We start from the raw sequence: 27517 nt of genomic DNA on the forward strand, positions 1-27517 counted from the left end.
CTTCTAACGAGAACTCAAATGCAATCCTCCTGTCTACTTTCTTCACTCCTCTACTGAGAAACACATCCGCTGTCCCCAACCCTGGGACCAAGCTTTGTCCAGATTTTATCTGCAGCACTTTTCACTCTGCAACCCTGTGTTTACTTGTCATTTTCCAGAACTGGACTCCATGCTCCTCAAGGCCAGGGACCGTAATGTAACATTTTTAAAACTCAATGCCTAATGTTTTGAAAGTGACTCAGGTTCAGTACATACTCATTTAATCCAATGAAGGCCCAGATGCTTTCCTGGGGGCTTTTTGTGTCCCTTTGGAAATTCACATAAATATTTATAACAGTGTTCTTGCAGTAATGCTCTTTTATGTCTTTTCTAGGTGGAAAGTTCTGGCTGGTCAGGACTGACAGCAAGATGAAAGTAGCCTGGGTCTTCTGGCATCCTCACTTGGGTCCCAGAGACATCTCAAAGTTAATTCCTCACTGACTTAAAATGAAGTAGATCTGATGCAAAAATAATTCTTTTTACCAGACTCAACTTTTGCATTTTTGTTTTTGTTGTTATATCTCTTGTCATCTGGACCTTGGCTGGGAAGTCACTGTGTGGTTTCAAATTCCATCCTCATTATTTTTAACTGTGACCGTGGGCTAGTTGGCTTAGCCTCTTAGTAACTCTGGCCTCTCAACTGTAAAACAGGGCAGCCCCTGGAAGAGTTAAATGAACTGACGCATGCAGAACACTTAGAACTTGCCTGGTGTGTAGGAAGAGTCCAAATGTATTGCTGTTGTTATTATTATTATTATTATTATGGTGCTAGTGTTTGTTATTTCCTCAAGAAGCTGTGGTCTGTTTTTTTGTTTTGTTTTTTTATTTAAGTATCGTTGATTTACAATATTGCAGCAATCTCTCCTGTACGGCAAAGTGACTCAGTTATACATATATATACATTCTTCTTCATATTCTTCTCCATTATGGTTCATCACAGGATATTGAATATAGTTCCCTGTGCTCTACAGTAGGACCTTGCTGTTTATCCATTCTAAATGTAATAGTTTGCATCTACCAATCCCAAACTCCCGATCCATCCCTCTCCCTCCCCTTCTCCCCCTTGGCAACCACAAGTCTGATCTCTGTGTGTGTGAATCTGTTTCTGTTTTGTAGATAGGTTCATTTGTGCCATATTTTAGATTCCATATATAAGCGATATCATATGGTATTTGTCTTTCTGTGTCTGACTTACTTCATTCAGTATGATAATCTCCAGTTACATCCATGTTGCTGCAGATGGCATTATTTTGTTTTCTTTATGGCTGAGTAGTATTCCATTGCACATATTACCACATCTTTATCCATTCATCTGTTGATGGACATTTAGGTTGTTTCCATGCTTTGGCAATTGTGAAGAGTGCCGCTGTGAATATAAGGTTGCATGTATCTTTATGAATTATAGTTTTTTCCAGGTATATGCCCAGGAATGGGATTGCTGGGTCATATGGTAGTTCTATGTTTATAGTTTTCGGAGGAACCTCCATACTGTTTTCCTTAGTGGCTGCACCAACTTACTTTCCCACCAACAGTGTAGGAGCTGTGATCTGCTTTAATGTGGGTTTATATAGATGTCCACATCTAACTTCTACAGAAATGATCATGTAAGAATGTTCAAGTGTAACAATGTGATTATCAAAAATCAAGGAAGTGTCACCAAAAACAAAAAATGCTCCATTATTTTATTTTTTAAAAGATGGGTCTTGGCAAAGGGCACATTAGCTCTAGAAAAAGCCTGTTCTAATGGTAAAGGCCTGGACTGCATGCAGGAGACCTCTGTCCTCGATCCTGATGTTCCCTATTTTATCAGCTGGCTATGTGACCTTGAATAAATCCACTCAATCATTTTAGTCTCAGGTCTTCACAATAAACCAGTAATAACTGTACCTGGTTTGACTCTCTCAGAGGGATACTACAAATATCATGTGAAAACATAAAAAGACTTTATTTGTATTACAATAAATATTATTTCTACGTTATTGAACAACTTCTTAATGAAAAGCAAATTTCTATTAGATATGAGATCATGAATCGAGTTCATGTAATAGAAAACTGACCGGACTAAGAACCCAAAGTCTTGGTGTGCAAGTCACATAATGTTGGGCAAGTCAATACTCAAAGATCTTATGTCCTTCACTATGAAGCTCTCCTAGTAACATGCGATCTACCTGTAGGTCAAATTAGATTACCTGTAAGAAAGCACCCTGTAAGTTGGAAAGATTCTTGTTAACATAAAATATTTTCATACTCATTATTTATATAATTTAAGCATTCAAAGATGGTAGCAGTTGTTGCTGAAATTTGTATTTTGAAGAACTGATGTCTCCAAAGTAAGTTCCCTTGGACTAAGTGCTTTACATGTTTTGCAATTGTTGTGATAATGTCATGAATTTATCAGTTACCTCTTTCCTAATTAAGACATTCCTTTCTTCAGTGAATCAACATGAATACGATTTTGGACACCTTCATATTTTGGGGAAAATTTCTATATTTATTTTTTAGAATCTTTAGTTGACAGGATAATTCCCAAGAAAAAGAATGTTGCTGGAGAGATTGTCCTTATAACAGGCGCTGGAAGTGGACTTGGGAGGTTATTGGCCATAACATTTGCCAGCCTTGGAGCCATTTTAGTTCTATGGGACATTAACGAAGAAGGCAACATGGAAACGTGTCGAATGATCAAAGAAAAGGGTGATGTGAAAGTATTTGCCTACACATGTAACCGTGGCAACAGGCAAGACGTCTACAGAGTTGCTGATCAGGTAAGCTGATTGGTGCTCTTCTTAGTTTCTGTGCCCAAGAAAAGCATTGCATCTAGTATGCTTTTACAAAGAGAAGAGGAGAAAATCTGTCATCCACTTCCTCTGAGAGTTCTATGTGCCTCTCGCTTGATTCTGCATGTCAGAAATCTGACTTTGTGGCCTCCAGAAAGGGGAACAGAAGAAAACAATACAAGTGGGCATTTGTTGAGCCTTTTGAGTTGTTGCCCAGCTGCTTTTTTCTGGTGACTCATTTGCCATCAGAGGTCAGTAGAAACTAGAACTAGCACGGGCTCTGCTGTTCATTTACCTAGTTACCTGTCCTCTCTACGTCTCTGTTTCTTTATCAGTAAAATGAAAAGATTGGACCAGATGATCTTCAATATAACACTCAGCTTTAACTTAAGTCTCTGCATTGTATGATTCCAATGTACATCCATTGTCAACCTGTACTGAGGGTAGAAAGTATGGTGCTCAGCACCGGCCATGCCCTAGGGGGAAGGGGATGTCCTCCTGCACCTGGTCACAGACGAGTCAGGAAGACGACACCTGCAGAAGTAACTGTCACACACACCGGGTTGAAGGGAGACTAACCCGCCACCTGAAGGAAGATGCTGAGAGGCACGCGGGGAGACAGAACGTCACTGTGACATCACTGTGCAGCGCCCCTGGCATTAGCCCCCCGGCAGGAAAGGGTAGGAACATGACAGAAACAGGAGGCAGGGAAAACACACGGCAATATTAGGTCATCTCTGCACCAAAAAAAAAAAAAAAAGATTCATTAAGCAGCGTTGGCAAATCAATGTGTTTTTTTAAATATAATCAATCACAAAGCTACTTGAAAATTGCTGAATTTCTATGCGCAAGATAAAATAGCTAGGTTTAAAGAAACTACGTGAATAAAGTGAGAAAAAATGATGGCCCGGAAAAATAAGTATCAAAATGTAACACCTCAAATGAATTGTTGGCCTTGCTTCTGTCCAGGTTAAAAGGGAAGTGGGCGATGTGAACATCCTTGTTAACAATGCAGGGTTCCTGACAGGAAAGCTGTTTCTCAATACTCCAGATCACATGGTGGAAAGATCGTTTCTTGTAAATGCCCTGTCTCACTTCTGGGTAAGTCTTTCTTTTTCATTTTCTTTTGTTGGTAAATATGAAAATTTCATGTATTTCTATAAACAACTAGTCAAACATTTATCTGTCAATATACTGTTTGTGAGTTTCCACTGAGAGATGAAATAGAACTCTCAACCTATCCAGGTTTTACCTTGTCATGCACTTAACCTTTGTTTCTCCTGTTCTTGCCCTACTCCAGATTCTCAGGGCAGGGCCCTTCCCTCTACCATCTCTAGTTTGGTCCCAAGACTCACTAGGTTGCTAGAAATCGTCCTACCAAAATACAAACAGCCTTTACACAAGAAAGTTGTTCATGAGTGAGAGAGGTGTCTGTGCAGAGAGAGGAGGTTATTTTCAGAGTGGTGGTTTACATGCATGCACCCCTGGGTATCATAACAGAGGAAACAATGGCAGGAGGAATAATTCTCAACATCTATTAAGCTCTTACTGGATACCAGGCACTGCTCTAAGTTTTTTCCTGTACATGGTAGTCATGATGCCATATTCATTATCATTTTACAAATAAAGAAACTGCAGTTCAATGGGTTGAAATGTTTTATCCAAGGTTCCTCAGCTGCTGAGAGATGGCCCAAGGTTGCAGAAGGAAGAAACAAGAGGGAAGGGAAAGACTCTTTACAGCAGGAAGATTAGTAAATTTATAACTCAGGAGTGTTTTTCTTGAGGGCTGGAGTGTCTAGACCAGGGTTGTCCACTACGACTATCTGTGGTGAAAGTGTTCTTTTTCCATGCCTCCCAATATGGTAGCCACTGGTCACTTGTGGCTGTTGAGTACTTGAAATGTTGTTAGTGGAACCGAGGAGCTAAACTTGTAATTTTCTGTGAGTTAATTCATTTAAATGTATATTTAAATAGTCACGTATGCCTAAAGGCTACCATCCTGAACAACACAACTCTAGAAAATGGATGGGGAGTTCAAAGGAGGTTGAGTTACCAGGGGAGTCTCCGTTGAGAGGGCTTATACTTGGAGCTGTAATGGAATGAGCAGGTACCGGCGGTGATGGGGATGCAGGAAGCACAGGTGGCTGGAACCAGGGCCTTGGGAACCACGAGGAAGGGCGCCTCAGCCCTCTGAGTCTCTGAGGGTGGGCCCTTGGGCTGGGTTTGCTTTAGGTACCCAGGCGCCTCCTTCTTTCTACTCAGTGCTTCTACACTCACCCTCTGAGGTCCTTGGAACAATTTTCTTCATCTCCTTCTGGGGACCCCCACTGGAGCCCAACACTATTTATTGAGCACCTAGCACAGTGCTTGACATACAACCGGTATTCCATAAACATATGCAAAAATCACTGATTTCTTTCACTCGCCCACCCCACCCCAAAACTTCTTTTAGGAAGGGGAAATGCCATCTTGGCAAACAGACTAGGTCACACTCATTTCTAACCACGCCACAGATCTAGAAGCCATCCTGGGTTCCTCCCTTTCCCTTAACTCCAACATCCCTGGCTCTTCCCATAAAACATGCTCAAGTACACTCATTCCTCCCCTTCTACCAGCCCCTGGCCCAAGCCAATGTCACCTCTCACCAGCAGCCCAGCATGGCCTTCCCCCGTCAGCACTGGCGCCTTTGAGCCTATCTTCGTGCAGGAACAGAGTGATCTTTGAAACACATAAACTAAATCGTCTCACTCCCACTCAGAAATGTTCAGAGGATTCAAATGCACTTAGAATAACACACAGTCACCTATCATGGCCTGTAAGCCCTACACGAGGTCGTAACATCCTCCTTCATCTGTCTCCCGTCTCCCATTTTCTCTACTTTCTGCCCGCTTCCTACACTCCAAGGATCCTGATGAGACCCCAGAGCACATCAAGCTCTTTCCCATATGGGGGTCTTTGCACAAGCTGTTGTCCTCTGTAGTCTCTGAACTTGTACCTTTGTATTATGCTTGCTATTCTATTTGGTCTGGTTCATGTACATAGTTACAGTAAAGGATATTAATAGGCACACACAGCCTTCTTGTTGAATGCCCCAAATCTTGCGAGAGATGGTGCTAAGCAACCACTAAAACCAGAGAATCAACTTCCATTAATGATTGTGGAAGGAATCGTCATTCACCACTCTAAAACTCCGAGGACTTTTTATTTTCTACTGCTCTTATTAGCTCATGTATTCCAAGGCTAGGGAACCAAAATCAAGAAATGTCTCCATCAAGTTTCACCTGCAGTATTTCCAATTATGACAGATTTCCTTCTTCTTGAGGTCCCCCCAAACCTGCCAAGATCCCTGGCCTGCCAGGAAATGACCTTCCTTAATACCAAAAAAGCGGGACTTCCCTGGCGGTCCAGTGGTTAAGACTCTGTGCGTCCACTGCAGGGGGCACGAGTTCGATCCCTGGTTGGGGAACTAAAATCCCTCATGTTTCGTGGTGCGGCCAGAAAAAAAAAAAAAAAAAAGAAGCTGGAAGGGCTCTGAAAGTCACAGAACAGGTATTAGTCCAGCTTCCCAGGAAGGCAGCTCAGTAGGCATTCATTCTGCATATGAACTACAATCAGTGTCCCTAAAAAGTGTCCTTGTCATACATGATTAAATGAAACAGTCTTAAATATGACACACCTGTGCTCTGGTTGCACTCTCAATCTCTTCAAGTCACAGGGAACTACACTCAATATCTTAGTATCTAAGATATACTAAGAAGAATATAATAGAAGAGAGTGTTAAAAAAAGAATATATGTATTTATATATAACTGAATCACTTTGCTGTACCCCTGAAACTAACACATTATAAATCAACTATATTTCAATAAAAAATTTCTATTAAAAATCAATAAATTTTTTAAATTAAAAAAATAAAATAAAATGTGCCATTTAATTTCCAAAAAAAGTCTCTTCAATTGTACCCTGGTTTAAAAAAAAAGACCTGGTTCTTACTGAACCCATGAAAATAAGTGGCCATGAAAGAGGAAGTACTCAGTACTGGTCAGTATAATAGAATCTGCCTGCTGCCCTAAGTAAGTTTGTGAACAAGGGCAATTAGGATCTCTCATGCTATCTATAAAATGACTTGATTGTTTGGATATGTATTACTTAGAATAAGTAAATTTCATTCCATATATTTGTCTAAGCCTAGCACATTATGAAGACATTCATCTGAAATCCAGATCCAGAGCTAAAATTATTATCCCCACCCTCATGTTCCTCTGAGGACCGATTCGTTTATAACCTACGCTAGGAGTCCCCATAAGATATTTTTCTAGAATTCTGAGACTATTGGTTGAAATGAGAAACCTTTCAAAGAGAGTTAAATTGCAGCTTGCATAAGTTAGCGTCCTTAATTGAGGATTAGAAATAGACCAAGAAGAAAAGAAAAGGACTTCTTCATGTGCCCCTCAGAAAATAGAACGTTGACCATATTTAGATTTCCCTCATTGACTGTATAATCCAGCCCCACATAATTATTTCTGTTCTGCTGGAGCCTGGTAAGAGACTGCTTTCAGACTGTCAACCGTCCCTGCACTAAAGAGGCTGAAGGGACCTGATTCAGCCCCTGGTGTGGCCTTCTGAGGGTCACCTCACAGTGGCTATGTCAGCTGTACCAGTGAGTCGGCTCCTTGAGGCAGCCCTTTCCAGTGTGACTTATTTATTTATTTTAATTTTTTTTTATTATTTTTTTAATATTTGAATTGTAGGACTGATTTTTTCTAATAAATTTATTTATTTATTATTTATTTATTTATTTTTGGCTGTGTTGGGTCTTTGTTGCTGCACGAGGGCTTTCTCTAGTTGCAGCGAGTGGGAGCTACTGTTCGTTGCGGTGCGTGGGCTTCTCATCGCGGTGGCTTCTCTTGTTGCGGAGCATGGGCTCTAGGCGCGCGGGCTTCAGTAGTTGCAGCATGCGGGCTCAGTAGCTGTGGCTTACGGGTTCTAGAGCACAGGCTCAGTAGTTGTGGCGCACGGGCATAGTTGCTCCGCGGCATGTGGGATCTTCCAGGGCCAGGCCTCGAACCCGTGTCCCCTGCATTGGCAGGCAGATTCTTAATGACTATGCAGCAGGGAAGTCCCTCCAGTGTGACTTTTAGAGTGTCCTGTGATGTGGTGTGTTCCACAAGACCCAGTGCCTGGCTTGTAGCACCAGAGCCTTCAGGCAAGATGACGGGAGTCTGGAGCCTTCCTACTGAGGATAAAACTGAGTGGATCTGATTATTTCAGTAACCAAAATATCAACTGAAGAAAGTAGAAACCTCTACAGGGGTGTAATACATAACTATCTCAGCAAACAAATCCCCAGAGCATATCTCTCCATAAAATATACATATAGAAATATCATTTTTAGCTTTCAACCATAACTTTAAAATATACTTAAACTTATGTCATGTTAGAAGATAAGGTATGTGCCACACTGAACTGACTTTCTCTATTCAAGCTTTAAAAAACAAGCCACTGTTGACTGAAAAAAAAAATGCACAACCTAAAAGTTGAGAATTATGTTTTATTCAGTGAATATACTGAGGACTTAAGCCGGGAGACAGACTCTCAGAGAGCTCTGAGGGACTATTCCAAAGAGATGAAGGAGGAGCCAGGGTAAATAGGAGTTTTTTCCAAAAAAAAATCACAAAAAAGAAAAAGTAGTTAGAACATCAAAAGATTATAGTTAAAGAAAACCAGACATCTCAAGTTAATGAATTTAGTGCTTTTCTCTATATGGGAAGATGCAAGAGTCTGGGCTTATTGAGATCATTCCTTTGGTATGCACCTTAACCATCTAGGACCAGTATCCTGCTTTTCTCCATCCTGAATCCCCTCAGGGTGCGGAGTTGGAGGGCGGCTGCAGTGACAGATGGTTTGATGGCTGCAGCATCCTTTGTTTACTGAAATGGCAAGCGATACTCCTCATCCACACCACACGGTGCTGGGTTACTCCATACCTTTGCTCTATGAATTTTAACTTCTTTTAAAATTTTATGGGAAGCCAAATATTTCTCATAAACTTACCCAACTTAATATTCTTCTAAAGCCTTGAAGTCATTTAAGGTGACACTACGGAGTAACACAATCACTGGTGATATTAAAAGGCTGTCAAAAAGATAATTTTTAAAAATTGTAAAAGACAATGCAGGTGGAGAGACTAAGTTCAAACAATTGGGAAACCTGTCTGAAGTTCAAAAATACCAATTCTTTTTTTTTTTAACAGTAAAGTCATCATTTGTTGTAATTCAGTTTAACTGAGCACATATTTGCCTTCATTACCTGAGATACTTTATGAAAGCAGTAATAACTTATCTGACCCATAACCAGGGTGAAAAAATTTAGGAAGTTCAGTAATTAGACTTTTGCATAAGAAAAACCGAATCTTACAACAAATGGGACACCCAAGAGACAGACATATAAAATGCCACCACACTTGGACGTGAACTGTCAAAAGAGACCAATTGTCTGCATCTAAGCAGAAACTCACCCATCAGTTCAGCAGTCCTGAGAAAGGTTAGTGAGACTCAAAAGATCTCAAAAGCAAAGGTGATATTCTTTGATCCAGTAGCTGCTTTTGTGTTCTACCTGTTCCTTGTATATAAGCACACCTTGGCAGACTCTCCAAAACTCTTAATGCAAAACTCTGACATTGTTAAAAATCATAAATCTCAGGCTTCCCTGGTGGTGCAGTGGTTAAGAATCCGCCTGCCAAGGCAGGGGACACGGGTTCGAGCACTGGTCTGGGAAGATCCCACATGCCGCGGAGCAACTAAGCCTGTGCACCACAACTACTGAACCTGCCCTCTAGAGCCCACGAGCCACAACTACTGAAGCCTGTGCACCTAGAGCCTGTGCTCCACAACAAGAGAAGCCACCGCAATAAGCCCGCACACCACAACGGAGACCCAATGCGACCAAAAATAAAATAAATAAATTTATTTTAAAAAAATCATAAACCTCTTAGAACTAGATGGTGAAAGCATTATCTGTCAAGGTTTTGTTTAACTCATTTATGAGAAAACCAGAAGAATAATACTGCTGATAAATTGATGATGTGAGGAGTTTGGATTTATATAGATAATGAAAAAGAATGCTGAAATAAGATCACTGAACACTTAACTCTGGGATTATCTTTTCTATTAGATCAAAAATAAAAAATCACACCTATTCATTTTCTACATGTTAACCTCCAATTTTACAGGATTGTGAGACCTCTGGGTTCTAATAACTATTAGTCAAAGTTACATTGCTAAGGGAGTTATATAAACCTCAGGCAAGATTATTAGAAATTGCCCCAGCATGTTGAAAGTCGTTCAGTTATCTCTTTGCCTTATTTCAAGTTTTGGATAATGTTTCCCAACAGAAGTTAGATTAAAGAGCCCAGTATTAGGGGAAGAAAGAGTGAACAAGTTCCCTGAGAGAACCACAGGGATTAGGGAACTGGGATTTTCCATGGCGTGGGGACTTAGAACACTGAATTAATACCTTACTTGAGGATAAATGATTCAATTTTGCCAAAATAGCTAAGAATGTATCTAATCATTGTAGACAATGCCAAAGCACTTTTGTTTTCCAGAGCACATTTTCCTTGCATTGGAACTCAACTTTCCTTGAGCAGTTTTTCCCATTCTGCCAATACATCCATTGGAGTGAGAGGGAAATCTTACTTAGGGTAAAGCCAGGAAGGTGACCGTGATCAAACTTTAATACAAATTGCTGAAGACTACACGGAAGAGCTCTACAGACTAGAAAACAATAGGTTTTAAGTTTGGGGGTTCTATTTTAGCAAACTCTAGATGTAAAATGTTGATTTAATTCAATTGGTATAGTTTACTTAAAAGCAAAATCAAGTCAAATAGTATCTCTTTTAGATTAACACATAATAAATGTTAAGATCCTTGAGAACCGTGACTCCATGGTACCAGTGACTATTTTGCACTGCCACAGAATCTAACACATCGTAAGTGTTCAATAAATACTTATTAAGTGAACCTGTACATTGATCACATGCTAATTGAGCAAATAAAATAATAAATGAATAAAGAATATTGACACAGTGTATTTATATCCTCCAGACTTGTAAGGCCTTCCTTCCTGCCATGCTTAAAGCTAACCATGGTCACTTAGTCTGTATTTCAAGTATAGCAGGAGTAGTTGGTATCAATGGACTATCGGGTGAGTACTTCACCATGTGCCTTTGAATTCCCCAGTTTATAGCACCCAGAAATTAGGACTCTTCCAAGGTACAGAGAACTCTTCCTGCACCAAGGAGAAATCTCCAGTACATTTGGCTCTATTTCTAACGCCAGGACTGCTTCCCATTTCCCAAATTTGGATTCCACATATAAGTGATGTCGTATGATGTTTGTCTTTCTCTGTCTGGCTCACATCACTTCGTATGATCCTCTCTAGGTCCATTCATGTTGCTGTTCCACTCCTCTATTTAAAATGGCAGTGGTAAGGGAAGATATTCTCGTCTGTTTAAAAAACAAAGAGAAGAATGTACCAATTGGCTCAGTAGTCTTCTTGGGTTAAGAGAAATTGAAATAGTTTTCATTTTGTTGTTGGGTATGTAGTGTGGAGATACAGGAGTAGAGTGGCCACAAAAATGACTTTAACAGAGTTGTTTTGCCCCCAAAATAAGCCAGAGAAAGGGGAGGGAGTTACAGTTTTTAAAATAATTCCATAAATTAACTTGTCAAATTCTATTACTAACAGCTCTTCACTTTGTTTCAGATTATTGTGCAAGCAAATTTGTAGCTTTTGGCTTTGCAGAATCTCTCTACCTTGAACTAAGACTACTACAAAAAAGTAACGTTAAAGCCACCATTGTTTGCCCATATTTTGTCAACACTGGAATGTTTGACGGCTGTACAACCAAGTAAGTGAACTCTTACAGTAATCTTTGCCCTTCCAATATATGTCAATGATCATCTTTTCATTTTAAAGTTTTGAAATATGAAAAGTAAAACAAAAGAAATGATTTGAATGCCTAATTTAGCAAAAGAAAACATTCAATATATATTAAATTAATGAGTTTATTCAATTTAAGGATAATAATACGGTTATGAGCATATGTTATTGTGAAAACATAAACCTAAATTGTTAATCAGAATATCACAATGCAACAGAAAAGTTGTTAGTGAGAAGTTATTAAAATATTTACCATTGTAGTGTTGAGAAGATAATTTCTTTTCTAAAAAAAATATTGAAGTAAAAATCATCCAAAAGATAAAATATTTTGAAAGACTGATTAATATATGTGGGGAAGTTTAGGGAAATGATATTTTGATATAAAGTTTACATTTGGTAGAACAGCCAAATGAGGATGCAAATGAAATACAAAAGCTTTTACACAAAGGAGCCAATCAGTAGAGTATGTTAAAAAGTATAAACATGACCTAGGGCAAGTGTAGTCATTACAATTATTAAAAAGGGGATTGACATGAACCAAATGCTATCAATCAACTATATTTGTAGGAAACAGAGACAGCCAACAAATAGCCCATCTAAAAAGCAATGAGGTTATTTAGAGTCTAGTGAAACCATAACATTAAATAGAAAGTGCCAAAACAGGTGGTGGAGTTGACAGAGTATAGCAGGGGAAAATCTCTCCCAAAGAAACATCTACTATGCAAGTCAAAATTAGCAAAGACAATCAATCATTTAAAATCTTTGGAGATCGACCAAAGGGCATGCAACGCATTGGGAAGTATTTATTTAACAAAATCTATGGAAATTCAGTAAGAACACTGAGAGGCCATGGCACTGGGGCTAGGGACTACACCCACCCACCCACAGCTCTGCCTCTTAGAATAACTGCTTCAGGGGCTTGGCAACCAGTGGCAACTCCCATATCCTCAGTCCCTGGAGTGGAAGAACTCCTCTGGGCAGTTTGGTAGCAGGTGACTACTGGAGATCCCATTTTCTGTAGAAGGCCTGTATTGAAAGGAAAGACTCATCCAGACAGTGTTTGTTCCTCCACCCCCAACTCCCACTGGGTAAGAAAGATCTGGGGAGAGGCTCTTGGTGAAGAGAGCAATTCCTCTTTCTACAACAGCTCTTTGTTGTTGGAGAGCCGCACCAGTAATTTCAGCAGCCATGTGGCAGAAGACCTATTTTGGGTAGACTTACCAGACAGTAAAAATTGGCAGATCCAAACCTCCCAGGTTCTGAGTTGTGGGAGATCCATACAGGCTAGTAACAGCAGCTGGGTGACAGCACTACTTCCTGCCATCCCCCCAGGTCCTGTTTGATAGGGACAATTCCCGTGGGAAAGCCAGGGAAGAGTCAGTTTCTCATTACACCCAACTCCTGCTTCGTAACACAGAGATTCTGACAGGCAAGGGTCATAGTCAGCAGCAAAAACTGGCATCTCTCTGCCTCTGCCATGGAACCCAGCTTCAACTGGCTAAGACCATAGATCAGAGCATCATCCAAAAAAAAGTAGCACAACCAGCTAGCAAATTAGAGCATGAGAGCTGGATGTGATACAAATAGAGGCAGGCCAGTTAAAGGCTTAAGAGAAAGAGACAGTAAAAGATTGCCTGGCTAAAACCACAGTTATCCCTGACAGTCAGGAAGGCTGTATGCATGCCCAGGTTGGAGCTCTCAAGAATGACATCAGAAGCTACACATTGCAGGAAAGACAGACCTCACAGAACTAGTTCAGCCAAGTGACTGAGTAAATAAACAAGCAAACAACCATGCAGGACTGTTATCCAGAGTTGCTACAATATATCACCTAAAATATTTACTTTTTAATCAAAAAGTATAAGATACACAAAGACACAGGAAAGTGTGACCAATACATAAGGAAAAAATGTAGGCAGTGGAAATTACCTTGAAAAGGATGCAGATGTTGGACTTAGCAGACTAACTTCGAAGCAGCTATTATAAATACATTCAAAGATCTAAAGGAATCCATATTTTTAAAATGGAAAGAAAGTATGATGACAATGTTACATCAAATATTAATCAATAAATATAGATTTTTTTAAAAAGAAGCAAGTGTAAATTTGTGAATGGAAAAGAACTAATGTAAATTTGGGAGTGGAAAAGAAAAGTAACTGAAAAGAAAGATCCACTAGAGCTGCTCAACAGTAGATTTGAGCTGGCAGACAAAAATGAGTGAACTCGAAGACAGATGAACAGAGAGTATGCAACCAGAAGAAAAAAGAGAAAATAAAATGAAGAAAGATGAACAGAGCCTCAGAGAAATCTGGGCCACCTTTAATCACATCCGTGTACACACAAAGAGAGTAACAGAAAAAATGAGACAGGACCCGGAGAGAAGATGGCGGAAGAGTAAGACGCGGAGATCACCTTCCTTCCCACAGATACAGTAGAAATACATCTACACGTGGAACTGCTCCTACAGAACACCCACTGAACGCTGGCAGAAAACGTCAGACCTCCCAAAAGGCAAGAAACTCCCCCCGTACTTGGGTAGGGCAAAAGAAAAAAGAAATAACAGAGACAAAAGAATAGGGACGGCACCTGCACCAGTGGGAGGGAGCTGTGAAGGAGGAAAGATTTCCACGCACTAGGAGCCCCTTCGCGGGCAGAGACTGCGGGTGGCGGAGGGGGGAAGCTTCGGAGCCGCGGAGGAGAGCGCAGCCACAGGGGGGCGGAGGGCAAAGCGGAGAGATTCCCGCACGGAGGCTCGGCGCCGAGCAGCGCTCACCAGCCCGAGAGGCTTGTCTGCTCAGCCGCCGGGGCGGGCGGGGCTGGGAGCTGAGGCTCGGGCTGCGGTCGGATCGCAGGGAGAGGCCTGGGGTTGGCGGCGTGAACACAGCCTGAGGGGCTAGTGCGCCACAGCTGGCCGGGAGGGAGTCCGGGAAAGGCTGCAGCTGCCGAAGAGGCAAGAGACTTTTTCTTACCTCTTTGTTTCCTGGTGCGCGAGGAGAGGGGATTCAGAGCGCCGCCTAAACGAGCTCCAGAGACGGGCGCGAGCCGCGGCCATCAGCGCGGACCCCAGAGACGGGCGTGAGACGCTAAGGCTGCTGCTGCCGCCACCAAGAAGCCTGTGTGCGAGCACAGGTCACTCTCCACACCGCCCCTCCCGGGAGCCGGTGCAGCTCGCCACGGCCAGCTTCCCGTGAGCCACGGACAACTTCCCCGGGAGAACGCACGGCGCGCCTCACGCTGCTGCAACGTCACGACGCCTCTGACGCCGCAGGCTCGCCCCGCCTCCTCCGTACCGCTCCCTCCCCCCGGCCTGCGTGAGCCGGAGCCCCCGAAGCAGCTGCTCCTTTAACCCCGTCCTGTCTGGGCGGGGAACAGACACCCTCAGGCGACCTACACGCAGAGGCGGGTCCACATCCAAAGCTGAACCCCGGGAGCTGTGCGAACAAAGAAGAGAAAGGGAAATCCCTCCCAGCAGCCTCAGAAGCAGCGGATTAAAGCTCCACAATCAATTTGATGTACCTGCATCTGTGGAATACCTGAATAGACAACGAATCATCCCAAATTCAGGAGGTGGACTTTGGGAGCAGGATATATTAATTTTTCCCCTTTTCCTTTTTTTGTGAGTGTATATGTATATGCTTCTGGGTGAGATTTTGTCTGTATAGCTTTGCTTTATAATAGCTTTATTTTACTTCACTATATTATAGCCTCTTTCTTTCTTTCTTTCTATTTTTTCTCCCTTTCACTCTGAGCCGTGTGGATGAAAGGCTCTTGGTGCTCCAGCCAGGCATCAGGGCTGTGCCTCTGAGGTGGGAGAGCCAACTTCAGAACACTGGTCCACAAGAGACCTCCCAGCTCCACGTAATACCAAACGGCGAAAATCTCTCAGAGATCTCCATCTCAACATCAAGACCCAGCTTCACTCAACGACCAGCAAGCTACAGTGCTAGACACCCTATGCCAAACAACTAGCAAGACAGGAACACAGCCGCATCCATTAGCAGAGAGGCTGCCTAAAATCATAATAAGGCCACAGACACCCCAAAACACACCACCAGACGTGGACGTGCCCACCAGAAAGACAAGATCCAGCCTCATCCACCAGAACACAGGCACTAGTTCCCTCCACCAGGAAGCCCACACAACCCACTGAACCAACCTTAGCCACTGGGGACAGATACCAAAAACAACGGGAACTACGAACCTGCAGCCTGTGAAAAGGAGACCCCAAACACAGTAAGATAAGCAAAATGAGACGACAGAAAAACACACAGCAGATGAAGGAGCAGGGTCAAAACACACCAGACCTAACAAATGAAGAGGAAATAGGTAGTCTACCTGAAAAAGAATTCAGAATAATGATAGTAAGGATGACCCAAAATCTTGGAAATAGAATAGACAAAATGCAAGAAACAGTTAACAAGGACTTAGAAGAACTAAAGAGGAACCAAGCAACGATGAAAAACACAATAAATGAAATTAAAAACACTCTAGATGGGATCAATAGCAGAATAACTGAGGCAGAAGAACGGATAAGTGACCTGGAAGATAAAATGGTGGAAATAACTACTGCAGAGCAGGATAAAGAAAAAAGAATGAAAAGAACTGAGGACAGTCTCAGAGACCTCTGGGACAACATTAAACGCACCAACATTCGAATTATAGGGGTCCCAGAAGAAGAAAAGAAAAAGAAAGGGACTGAGAAAATATTTGAAGAGATTATAGTTGAAAACTTCCCTAATATGGGAAGGGAAATAGTTAATCAAGTCCTGGAAGCACAGAGAGTCCCATACAGGAAAATCCAAGGAGAAACACGCCAAGACATACATTAATCAAACTGTCAAAACTTAAATATAAAGAAAACATATTAAAAGCAGCAAGGGAAAAACAACAAATAACACACAAGGGAATCCCCATAAGGTTAACAGCTGATCTTTCAGCAGAAACTCTGCAAGCCAGAAGGGAGTGGCAGGATATACTTAAAGTGATGAAGGAGAAAAACCTACAACCAAGATTACTCTACCCAGCAAGGATCTCATTCAGATGTGATGGAGAAATTAAAACCTTTACAGACAAGCAAAAGCTGAGAGAGTTCAGCACCACCAAACCAGCTTTACAACAAATGCTAAAGGAACTTCTCTAGGCAAGAAACACAAGAGAAGGAAAACACCTACAATAACAAACACAAAGCATTTAAGAAAATGGGAATAGGAACATACATATCGATAATTTTCTTGAATGTAAATGGATTAAATGCTCCCACCAAAAGACACAGACTGGCTGAATGGATACAAAAACAAGACCCATATATATGCTGTCTACAAGAAACCCACTTCAGACCTAGAGACACATACAGACTGAAAGTGAGGGGATGGAAAAAGATATTCCATGCAAATGGAAATCAAAAGAAAGCTGGAGTAGCAATTCTCATATCAGACACAATAGACTTTAAAATAAAGACTATTACAAGAGACAAAGAAGGACACTATATAATGATCAAGGGATCGATCCAAGAGGAAGGTATAACAATTGTAAATATTTATGCACCCAACATAGGAGCACCTCAATACATAAGGCAAATACTAACAGCCATAAAAGGGGAAATCGACAGCAACACAATCATAGTAGGGGACTTTAACACCTCACTTTCACCAATGGACAGATCATCCAAAATGAAAATAAATAAGGAAACACAAGCTTTAAATGATACATTAAACAAGATGGACTTAATTGATATTTATAGGACATTCCACCCAAAAACAACAGAATACACATTTTTCTCAAGTGCTCATGGAACATTCTCCAGGATAAATCATATCTTGGGTCACAAGTCAAGCCTTGGTAAATTTAAGAAAATTGAAATTGTATCAGGTATCTTTTCTGACCACAACGCTATGAGACTAGATATCAATTACAGGAAAAGATCTGTAAAAAATACAAACACATGGAGGCTACACAATACACTACTTAATAACAAAGTGATCACTGAAGAAATCAAAGGGGAAATCAAAAAATACCTAGAAACAAATGACAATGGAGACACGACGACCCAAAACCTATGGGACGCAGCAAAAGCAGTGCTAAGAGGGAAGTTTATAGCAATACAAGTCTACCTCAAGAAACAGGAAACATCTTGAATAAACAAGCTAACCTTGCACCTGAAGCAATTAGAGAAAGAAGAACAAAAAAACCCCAAAGCTAGCAGAAGGAAAGAAATCATAAAGATCAGGTCAGAAATAAATGAAAAAGAAATGAAGGAAACAATAGCAAAAATCAATGAAACTAAAAGCTGGTCCTTTGAGAAGATAAACAAAATTGATAAACCATTAGCCAGACTCATCAAGAGAAAAAGGGAGGAGACTCAAATCAATAGAATTAGAAATGAAAAAGGAGAAGTAACCACTGACACTGCAGAAATACAACAGATCATGAGAGATTACTACAAGCAACTCTATGCCAATAAAATGGACAACCTGGAAGAAATGCACAGATTCTTAGAAATGCACAACCTGCCGAGACTGAACCAGGAAGAAATAGAAAATATGAACAGACCAATCACAAGCACTGAAATTGAAACTGTGATTAAAAACCTTCCAACAAACAAAAGTCCAGGACCAGATGGCTTCACAGGTGAATTCTATCAAACATTTAGAGAAGAGCTAACACCTATCCTTCTCAAACTCTTCCAAAATTTTGCAGAGGGAGGAACACTCCCAAACTCATTCTACGAGGCCACCATCACCCTGATACCAAAACCAGACAAAGATGTCACAAAGAAAGAAAACTACAGGCCAATATCACTGATGAACATAGATGCAAAAATCCTCAACAAAATACTAGCAAACAGAATCCAACAGCACATTAAAAGGATCATACACCATGATCAAGTGGGGTTTATCCCAGGAATGCAAGCCTTCTTCAATATACGCAAATCAATCAATGTGATACACCATATTAACAAATTGAAGCAGAAAAACCATATGATCATCTCAATAGATGCAGAGAAAGCTTTCGACAAAATTCAACACCCATTTATGATAAAAGCCCTGCAGAAAGTAGGCATAGAGGGAACTTTCCTCAACATAATAAAGGCCATATATGACAAACCCACAGCCAACATCGTCCTCAATGGTGAAAAACTAAAACCATTTCCACTAAGATCAGGAACAAGACAAGGTTGCCCACTCTCACCACTATTATTCAACATAGTTTTGGAAGTGTTAGCCACAGCAATCAGAGAAGAAAAAGAAATAAAAGGAATCCAAATCGGAAAGGAAGAAGTAAAGCTGTCACTGTTTGCAGATGACATGATACTATACATAGAGAATCCTAAAAATGCTACCAGAAAACTCCTAGAGCTAATCAATGAGTTTGGTAAAGTAGCAGGATACAAAATTAATGCACAGAAATCTCTTGCATTTCTATACACTAATGACGAAAAATCTGAAAGTGAAATTAAGAAAACACTCCCGTTTACCATTGCAACAAAAAGAATAAAATATCTAGGAATAAACCTACCTAAGGAGACAAAAGACCTGTATGCAGAAAATTATAAGACACTGATGAAAGAAATTAAAGATGATACAAATAGATGGAGAGATATACCATGTTCCTGGATTGGAAGAATCAACATTGTGAAAATGACTCTACTACCCAAAGCAATCTACATACTCAATGCAATCCCTATCAAATTACCAATGGCATTTTTCACAGAACTAGAACAAAAAATTTCACAATTTGTATGGAAACACAAAAGACCCCGAATAGCCAAAGCAATCTTGAGAACGAAAAATGGAGCTGGGGGAATCAGGCTCCCTGACTTCAGGCTATATTGCAAAGCTACAGTAATCAAGACAGTTTGGTACTGGCACAAAAACAGAAATATAGATCAATGGAACAGGATAGAAAGCCCAGAGATAAACCCACGCACATATGGTCACCTTATCTTTGATAAAGGAGGCAAGCATATACAGTGGAGAAAAGACAGCCTCTTCAATAAGTGGTGCTGGGAAAATTGGACAGATACATGTAAAAGTATGAAATTAGAACACTCCCTGACACCATGCACAAAAATAAACTCAAAATGGATTAAAGACCTAAGTGTAAGGCCAGACACTATCAAACTCTTAGAGGAAAACATAGGCAGAACACTCTATGACATACATCACAGCAAGATTCTTTTTGACCCAGCTCCCAGAGAAATGGAAATAAGAACACAAATAAACAAATGGGACCTAATGAAACTTAAAAGCTTTTGCACAGCAAAGGAAACCATAAACAAGACCAAAAGACAACCATCAGAATGGGAGAAAATATTTGCAAAGGAAGCAACTGACAAAGGATTAATCTCCAAGATTTACAAGCAGCTCATGCAGCTCAATAACAAAAAAACGAACAACCCAATCCAAAAATGGGCAGAAGACCTAAAAAGAAATTTCTCCAAAGAAGATATACAGATTGCCAACAGACACATGAAAGAATGCTCAACATCATTCATCATTAGAGAAATGCAAATCAAAACTACAATGAGATATATCATCTCACACCAGTCAGAATGGCCATCATCAAAAAATCTAGAAACAATAAATGCTGGAGAGGGTGTGGAGGAAAGGGAACACTCTTGCACTGTTGGTGGGAATGTAAATTGATACAGCCACTATGGAGAACAGTATGGAGGTTCCTTAAAAAACTGCAAATAGAACTACCATACAACCCAGCAATCCCACTACTGGGCATATACCCTGAGAAAACCATAGTTCAAAAAGAGTCATGTACCAAAATGTTCATTGCAGCTCTATTTACAATAGCCAGGACATGGAAGCAACCTAAATGTCCATCGACAGATGAATGGATAAAGAAGATGTGGCACATATATACAATGGAATATTACTCAGCCATAAAAAGAAATGAAATGGAGGTATTTGTAATGAGGTGGATGGAGTTAGAATCTGTCATACAGAGTGAAGTTAAGTCAGAAAGAGAAAAACAAATACAGTATGCTAACACATATATATGGAATCTAAGGAAAAAAAAAAAAAGGCCATGAAGAACCTAGTGGCAAGACGGGAATAAAGACACAGACCTACTAGAGAATGGACTTGAGGATATGGGGAGGGGGAGGGGTGAGATGTGACAGGGTGAGAGAGTGTCATGGACATATATACACTACCAGATGTAAAATAGATAGCTAGTGGGAAGCAGCCGCATAGCACAGGGAGATCAACTCGGTGCTTTGTGACCACCTAGAGGGGTGGGATGGGGAGGGTGGGAGGGAGGGAGATGCAAGAGGGAAGAGATATGGGAACATATGTATATGTATAACTGATTCACTTTGTTATAAAGCAGAAACTAACACACCATTGTAAAGCAATTATACTTCAATAAAGATGTTTAAAAAAAAAAAAAAGAAATGAGAGAAAAGACCAGAAAAAATATTCAAAGAAATGATGGCTGAAAACTTCCCAAATCTAATGAAAAATATTAACTTACATAGTTAAGAAGCTAAATGAACTACAAGTAGGATAAACTCAAGGAGTTACACACTGGACACATCATATATTCAAAATGTTGTAAGACAAAAACAAAAAGAAAAGAAAGCAAAAACAAAAAGAAAGAAGCGAGAGGAAAAATGACTCATGTACAAGGGAACTCAAGTACAATTAACATCTTAAAGGAAAAAACTGTCAGCAAAGAATCTTATACTCAGCAAAACAATGTTTCAAAAAATGAAGGCATAACAAGGCAAAAATTAAGTAAAAATTCAAGGCAAAACAAAAACTGAAAGCATTTGTTGCTAGCTCCTCACCGTACAAGAAATACTAAAGAAAGTTCTTTACACTGAAAGTGACAATAGAGAATAATTTTAATACACACACACACACACACACACACACACACACACACACACACACAAAGTGCCAGTAAAGATAATAAAGTAGGCAATTTCAAAGAGGCAACATAAATGCAACATAAATTTATTCCTAGGTATTTTATTCTTTTTGATGCAATTGTAAATAAGATTATTTTCTTAATTTCTCCCTCTGATAGTTCATTGTTAGAGTATAGAAACACAACTAATTTTTGTATATTGATTTTGTATCCTGCAACTTTACTGAATTCATTTATTAGTACTAACAGTTTTTTGAAGGATTCTTTACAGTTTTCTATATATAATATCATGTCATCCACCAAATAGTGACAGTTTTATTTCTTCCTTTCCAATTTGGATGTTTTTTATTTCTTTTTCTTGACTAATTGCTCTGGCTAGGACTTCCAGTGCTATGTTGAATAAATGTGCTGAGAGTGGGCACCCTTGTCTTCTTCCCGATCTTAGAGGAAAAGCTATCAGCTTTTCACCATTGAATATGATATTAGCTCTGGACTTTATATATGACCTTTGTTATATTGCAGTAAGTTTCCTCTTTAAGAATTATTTTCTCTACTTCTTTGTTCTAACATTATTATTTAAATAACAATATTAGTAAGAATTGATAATAATATGTGATTAAGTGATATAAAAGAAAAAAGGTGTTATGAGAGAGAATAAAGGACATATACTTTAGAATGGGGAGGGGTAGTCAGTGATAGTTTCTCAGAGGAAGTGACATTGAAAACTGAGACCTGGCGACTTCCCTGGCAGTCCACGCTTCCACTGCAGGGGGCATGGGTTCGATCCCTGGTTGGGGAACTAAGATCCCACATGCCACACAGAGCAGCCAAAAAAAAAGGAAAGAAAAGAAAACTGAGACCCAAAAGTCAGATAAGTAGGAATTAACTAGGTAAAGAGCAAGTGGGAAGAGCATCTAGGTACCCTGCACAAAGCCCTTGAGATCAGAAAAAAATGGGGATTCTTAAGAACCTGAAAGAAAGCTGCTGTGTCTTAGCACAGTGAGCAAAGTAGAGAGTAAAGTCAGGTGAGGTTAGAAACCATAAATACATTTTTCCCCCCAGAGGAACCATTGTTCACCATTTACCATCACATCACTGTTCATTATACTCTTCTACTTTTGTTTCTTTGAAATTCTTTATAATAAATATTTTAAATAAAATAATGAATTAAAAATTCATATTAGCTGAAGGAATGGCCATAAAGGGGAAATGTAGTATTATTGGAAATAGACTTCTAGAAAATTTGAAGGAAGTGTGTCTACAAAAGAACTCTACACAGAAGAGTTTAAAAGCTCTGGAATTAAGCAGTCAACAAAGCGGATAAAGTATATCTGGTTGGAAAGGACAGCCGTGAATGGCAGGAAGAGTTTCAAATGATAAAATCAGAAATGAGACCTTTGCATTTGCTAAGAAACTTTTTCTGACAACTTAACAGAACACTAGTCTCTAAAGCTAGAGGGTCAAGATCACAGAATAAATGTGACCAGCCAAGAGGAGGTGGTAGCCAATGAAAACAGTGATATTAAATGATGACCCTCCTAAACTTGGAGTTCCTAAGTTCATAAAAGGTAAAAACAAAGTCTTTAGAAAAAGAAAGATGAATAATCCTAAATGGTAGAGTATGAAATGAACAATGATGTGTAGATTATATTTTTTCCAGCTTCATTGAGACATAATCATCATATAAAATTGTGTGAGTTTAAGATGTACAAATGTGTTCATTTGATACATTTATATGTTGCAAAATGATTACCACCATAGCATTAGCTAACACCTCCATCTCATCACATAATTACCATTTCTTTTTTGTGGTGAGAATATTTAAGATCTACTCTCTTGGGGGCTTCCCTGGTGGCGCAGTAGTTGAGAGTCTGCCTGCTAATGCAGGGGACATGGGTTCGAGCCCTGGTCTGGGAGGGTCCCACATGCCGCGGAGCAACTGGGCCCGTGAGCCACAACTACTGAGCCTGCGCGTCTGGAGCCTGTGCTCCGCAACAAGAGAGGCCACGATAGTGAGAGGCCCGCGCACCGCGATGAAGAGTGGACCCCGCTTGCCGCAACTAGAGAAAGCCCTCGCACAGAAACGAAGAACCAACACAGCCAAAAATTAATTAATTAATTAATTAATTTTTTTTTAAACCCACAAATGAGTTAAAAAAAAAGAAAAGATCTACTCTCTTAGCTACATTAAAGTATGTAACAAAATATTGTTAGCTATAATCACGGCTGTACTTTAGATCCCCAGAACTTGTTAATACTATAACTGGAAGTTTGTACCATTTGATCAATATCTCCCCATTTCCCCAACCTCCAGCTCTTGGTAATCACCACTCTGCTCTCTGTTTCTATGAATTTAGCTCTTTTAGATTCTCCGTACAAGTTATATCATACAGTGTTTGTCCTTGATTATTTCACTTTTCATAACGCCCTCAAGTTTCATCCAAGTTGTCACAAACGGCAGGATTTCCTTCCTTCTCATGGCTGAATAATATTCCACTGTGTATGTGGATTTTCTTTATCCACACCAGATTTTCTTTATCCATTCATCCACCCATGGACACTTAGGATGTTTCCATATCTTGGCTATTGTGAATAATGCTGCAATGAACATGAGAGTGCAGATATATCTACAAGATCCTGATGTCAAATCCTTTGGATTTATACTCAGAAGTGGAATTGCTGGATCATATGGTAGCTCTATTTTCAATTTTTTGAGGAACCACCATATGGTTTTCCATAGCGGCTGCACCAATTTACATTCCCACCAACAGTGCACAAGGATTCCCTTTTCTCCACATCCTCACCAGCATTTGTTATCACTTGTCTTTTTGATGATGGCCATTCTGACAGGTATGAGGTGATATCTCATTGCAGTTTTGCTTTGCATTTCCCTCATGATTGAGCACCTTTTCATGTGCTCAATTTCATGTACATGTTGGCCATTTGTATTTCTTCTTTGGAAAACTGTTTTTTAATAAATGTTGGAGCCCTTTAGGCTATGGTTCTAAGGAACTTTTAGGAGAAAAAATATAAAGACTAATTACCAACATTTAATTACAAGAAATCGATCAGCTTTCAATAATCAGCTGAGATAAATAGAATTTTTGAAGCAGTGTGGTTCAAATAATAGAGAAGCATAATATAGAAGTATAAAATGTCAAAGTAATGCCTAATGGGAGCTTTATTACATGCTTATCCCATCTCAACTCCAACTGATTTCACAAACATCTAAGTCTGCTTAACGTGGTAACAATAGTCTGCCTAAAATAAAGACACATTACACATGCTCAGGAGATTTTTCCTTTTGGTAATAAAATTTTGCAATTTTGCTTCTTAATAGTGTACAGTTGCTTGATGTTTGGACTGAAAGAGAGAAAAGAAAAAAAAAAGTCTCAAAGCAGTTCCTTCCATAGGTGTAGACCATCACATAGCAGAAAATCAATAAAGGCCAGGCGTTCACTCTAAAAAATTAAATGTATTAGCACTGGTCCCAGTGTTGGTCATGAGAGAAAACACAAGGCAGTTCCTGATATTTACATTTGGTTTGCATATTTAGAGATATCTAATTATTTACATCTAATTAATTACTGTAGTCTAATTAATTATCAAGTTAATGACTTGATATCTAAAATTTAATAATTAGTGCTCACGATGGCAGCCAAAGAATACCACTCTGACAATATAACTTTTTGTTGTTTTCATTCCAGGGATCTACTTCTGCTGCCTATACTGGAGCACGAGAATGTTGCCCCAAAAGTTTTAAATGCTATTTTAGAGGAACAGGTTTACTTGATAATGCCCACATTTTTGCATGTTGTGTTGTTCCTTAAACAGTAAGTTAATAATGACTTCTCTATCATTTTGGTTATGCGTGAACAAATTGTCTCATCATTGCTTCCTCTTTTGCCAGAAAGCAACCTCATACCTTTTTAATGATAAAGGAAAAGTAATATTTAAATAGTTCAAAGGTAATTTATTGGACTGTTTCTAGCTGTGCTTGGTTACTCCAGACACTGAGAAAATTTAGAAACTATTGGGTCTTACAGAGTACAAATTATTAACTTCAAGAGAAACAAATGGAACACCAATTTTTTTGGTGAATTCTTTTAGTTCAGCTAATGTAAAATTCTATTTTGAAAACAAAGGACAAATAAACCTGAGTGTGTTGACGGAAAATTATTAAGGATATTTGGCAAGTTCCTCACTGCTTTTAGTAAAAGAGCACCTGCAACTTCACGCTAAGAGTTCTGGAGTCTTTGCAGGTGGATTCAGGCCAGGCCCACTGTCTTCTCTGGAACAACATCTAACATTCGTCAGGAGCCTATATGTGCCCGACTCTGCATAACAGCCTTGCATGCATTTTATCACACTTAGGGAATGTGAAGATTAAAGAGAATAAGTCATTTTTATAGGATTAAACAGCTAATAAATTCTGGAACAAAGTTTTAATCCGATTATGGATCTTAAGCTCTTACCATCAGATATACTCCTCCCCTGCTATAAGTTACTAGCAGAGTGGAAAACACAACCGGTGATTCACTATTATGAAATTATGTTATTAATAAATCTAGGACTTTCTTTACTATTTATACCCTCTTCAACATATCTTTGCCAACTGTGGGTTTATTCACGCATTCACTGAACAGGGAGGCACACAGGAAATTCTAAGACGCCACCTCCAGTTCATCCGGCCTTGGCTGCTGAACTAGGTCAAAGTCCCTGAGGTTGCAAACTCTCACATCTGTCCCTGACTTTTGTAGCACCCACCATACCTGTGGGTTGCTTGTAGGATACCTGTCCTCCTTGCTAGATTGCACACACTCCCTGAGGACAGGACACAGTTTCCTGCTCCGTGCTCCAGGCTGAGTACCTAACACAGAATATGCACGCAATAAATAATTGCTAAGTTGAGTTGAGTTGAGCAGAACTGAGCTGATCTAAGCAGAACTCAGCTGAAGGCACAGTTCCTCTATCTTCAAGAAACTAAAGCAATGATTCTCCACCTTGGGTGTACACTGGAATCACTTAAAACAACTGATGCCTGGGCCCTACCTGCCTGCCCCCTCCCGAGGAATTCTGCTTTAATCAGTCTGGTTTTCTTTCTACTTTTTGCCACCATGTGTTAGTTTAGTAGATCAGGATATACACAGTCTTACCACAGAAGGCAGTGAGTTAACATGTGGAGGGACTTCCCTGGTGGTCCAATGGTTAAGACTTCATCTTCAGTGCAGGGGGTGTAGGTTCCATCCCTGGTCGGGGAGCTAAGATCCCACATGCCTCGTGGCCAAAAAACCAAAATGTAAAACAGAAGCAATATTGTAACAAATTCAATAAAGACTTTAAAGACGGTCCACATCAAAAAAAAAAGAAAAAAAAAATGGCTAAGTTGTGGCCTGAGCGTTGGGACTGTTCAAGGCTCCCTGGATGTCAGACTGCGCTCAGCGCACATGATGCAGTGTTTGTTCATCCTTCTCAACGGTGACACGTGCACAGTGTGAATCACGACAACTCGCACATCGTGTAATTCAAAGTAATCTTTACAAAGATGTCCCTTTTTTTGTTTGTTTTGGGGGGGCTTTTTGGCCGCGCTGTGCAGCCTGTAGGATCTTAGTTCCCCCACCAGGGATGGAACCCGTGCCCCCCGCAGTGGAAGCACAGAGTCCTAACCACTGGACCGCCAGGGAAGTCCCTAAAGATGTCGCTTTGACTCCTTTTAAAGGATTCTGATTTTTTTCCTCTGCTTTTCTCTAGAATAATATCTCCAGACATGATGATCACCCTTGCCGAAACATTGGAATGGACACTTCTGTGGCTTCCTTGACAGGTCAAGAGAAAGCAGGTGAAGTTCAGACTGAAAACGAGAGGAAACACCTATAG

General features: G+C 40.0%; 1 protein-coding gene across 1 annotated transcript; it reads left to right on the plus strand.

Annotated features, from left to right (window-relative positions):
- Positions 1 to 2482: 2482 nt before the first annotated feature.
- On the plus strand, positions 2483 to 27517 carry LOC132351756 (short-chain dehydrogenase/reductase family 16C member 6-like). Its single transcript, XM_059901732.1, is given in 8 exon segments — positions 2483 to 2530; positions 2532 to 2801; positions 3783 to 3914; positions 10918 to 11017; positions 11579 to 11723; positions 25348 to 25473; positions 27392 to 27426; positions 27429 to 27517. Coding segments are annotated over 8 exon segments (945 nt in total).

Source organism: Balaenoptera ricei, chromosome 17, assembly GCF_028023285.1.
Source record: "Balaenoptera ricei isolate mBalRic1 chromosome 17, mBalRic1.hap2, whole genome shotgun sequence".
NCBI classification, from domain to species: domain Eukaryota; kingdom Metazoa; phylum Chordata; class Mammalia; order Artiodactyla; family Balaenopteridae; genus Balaenoptera; species Balaenoptera ricei.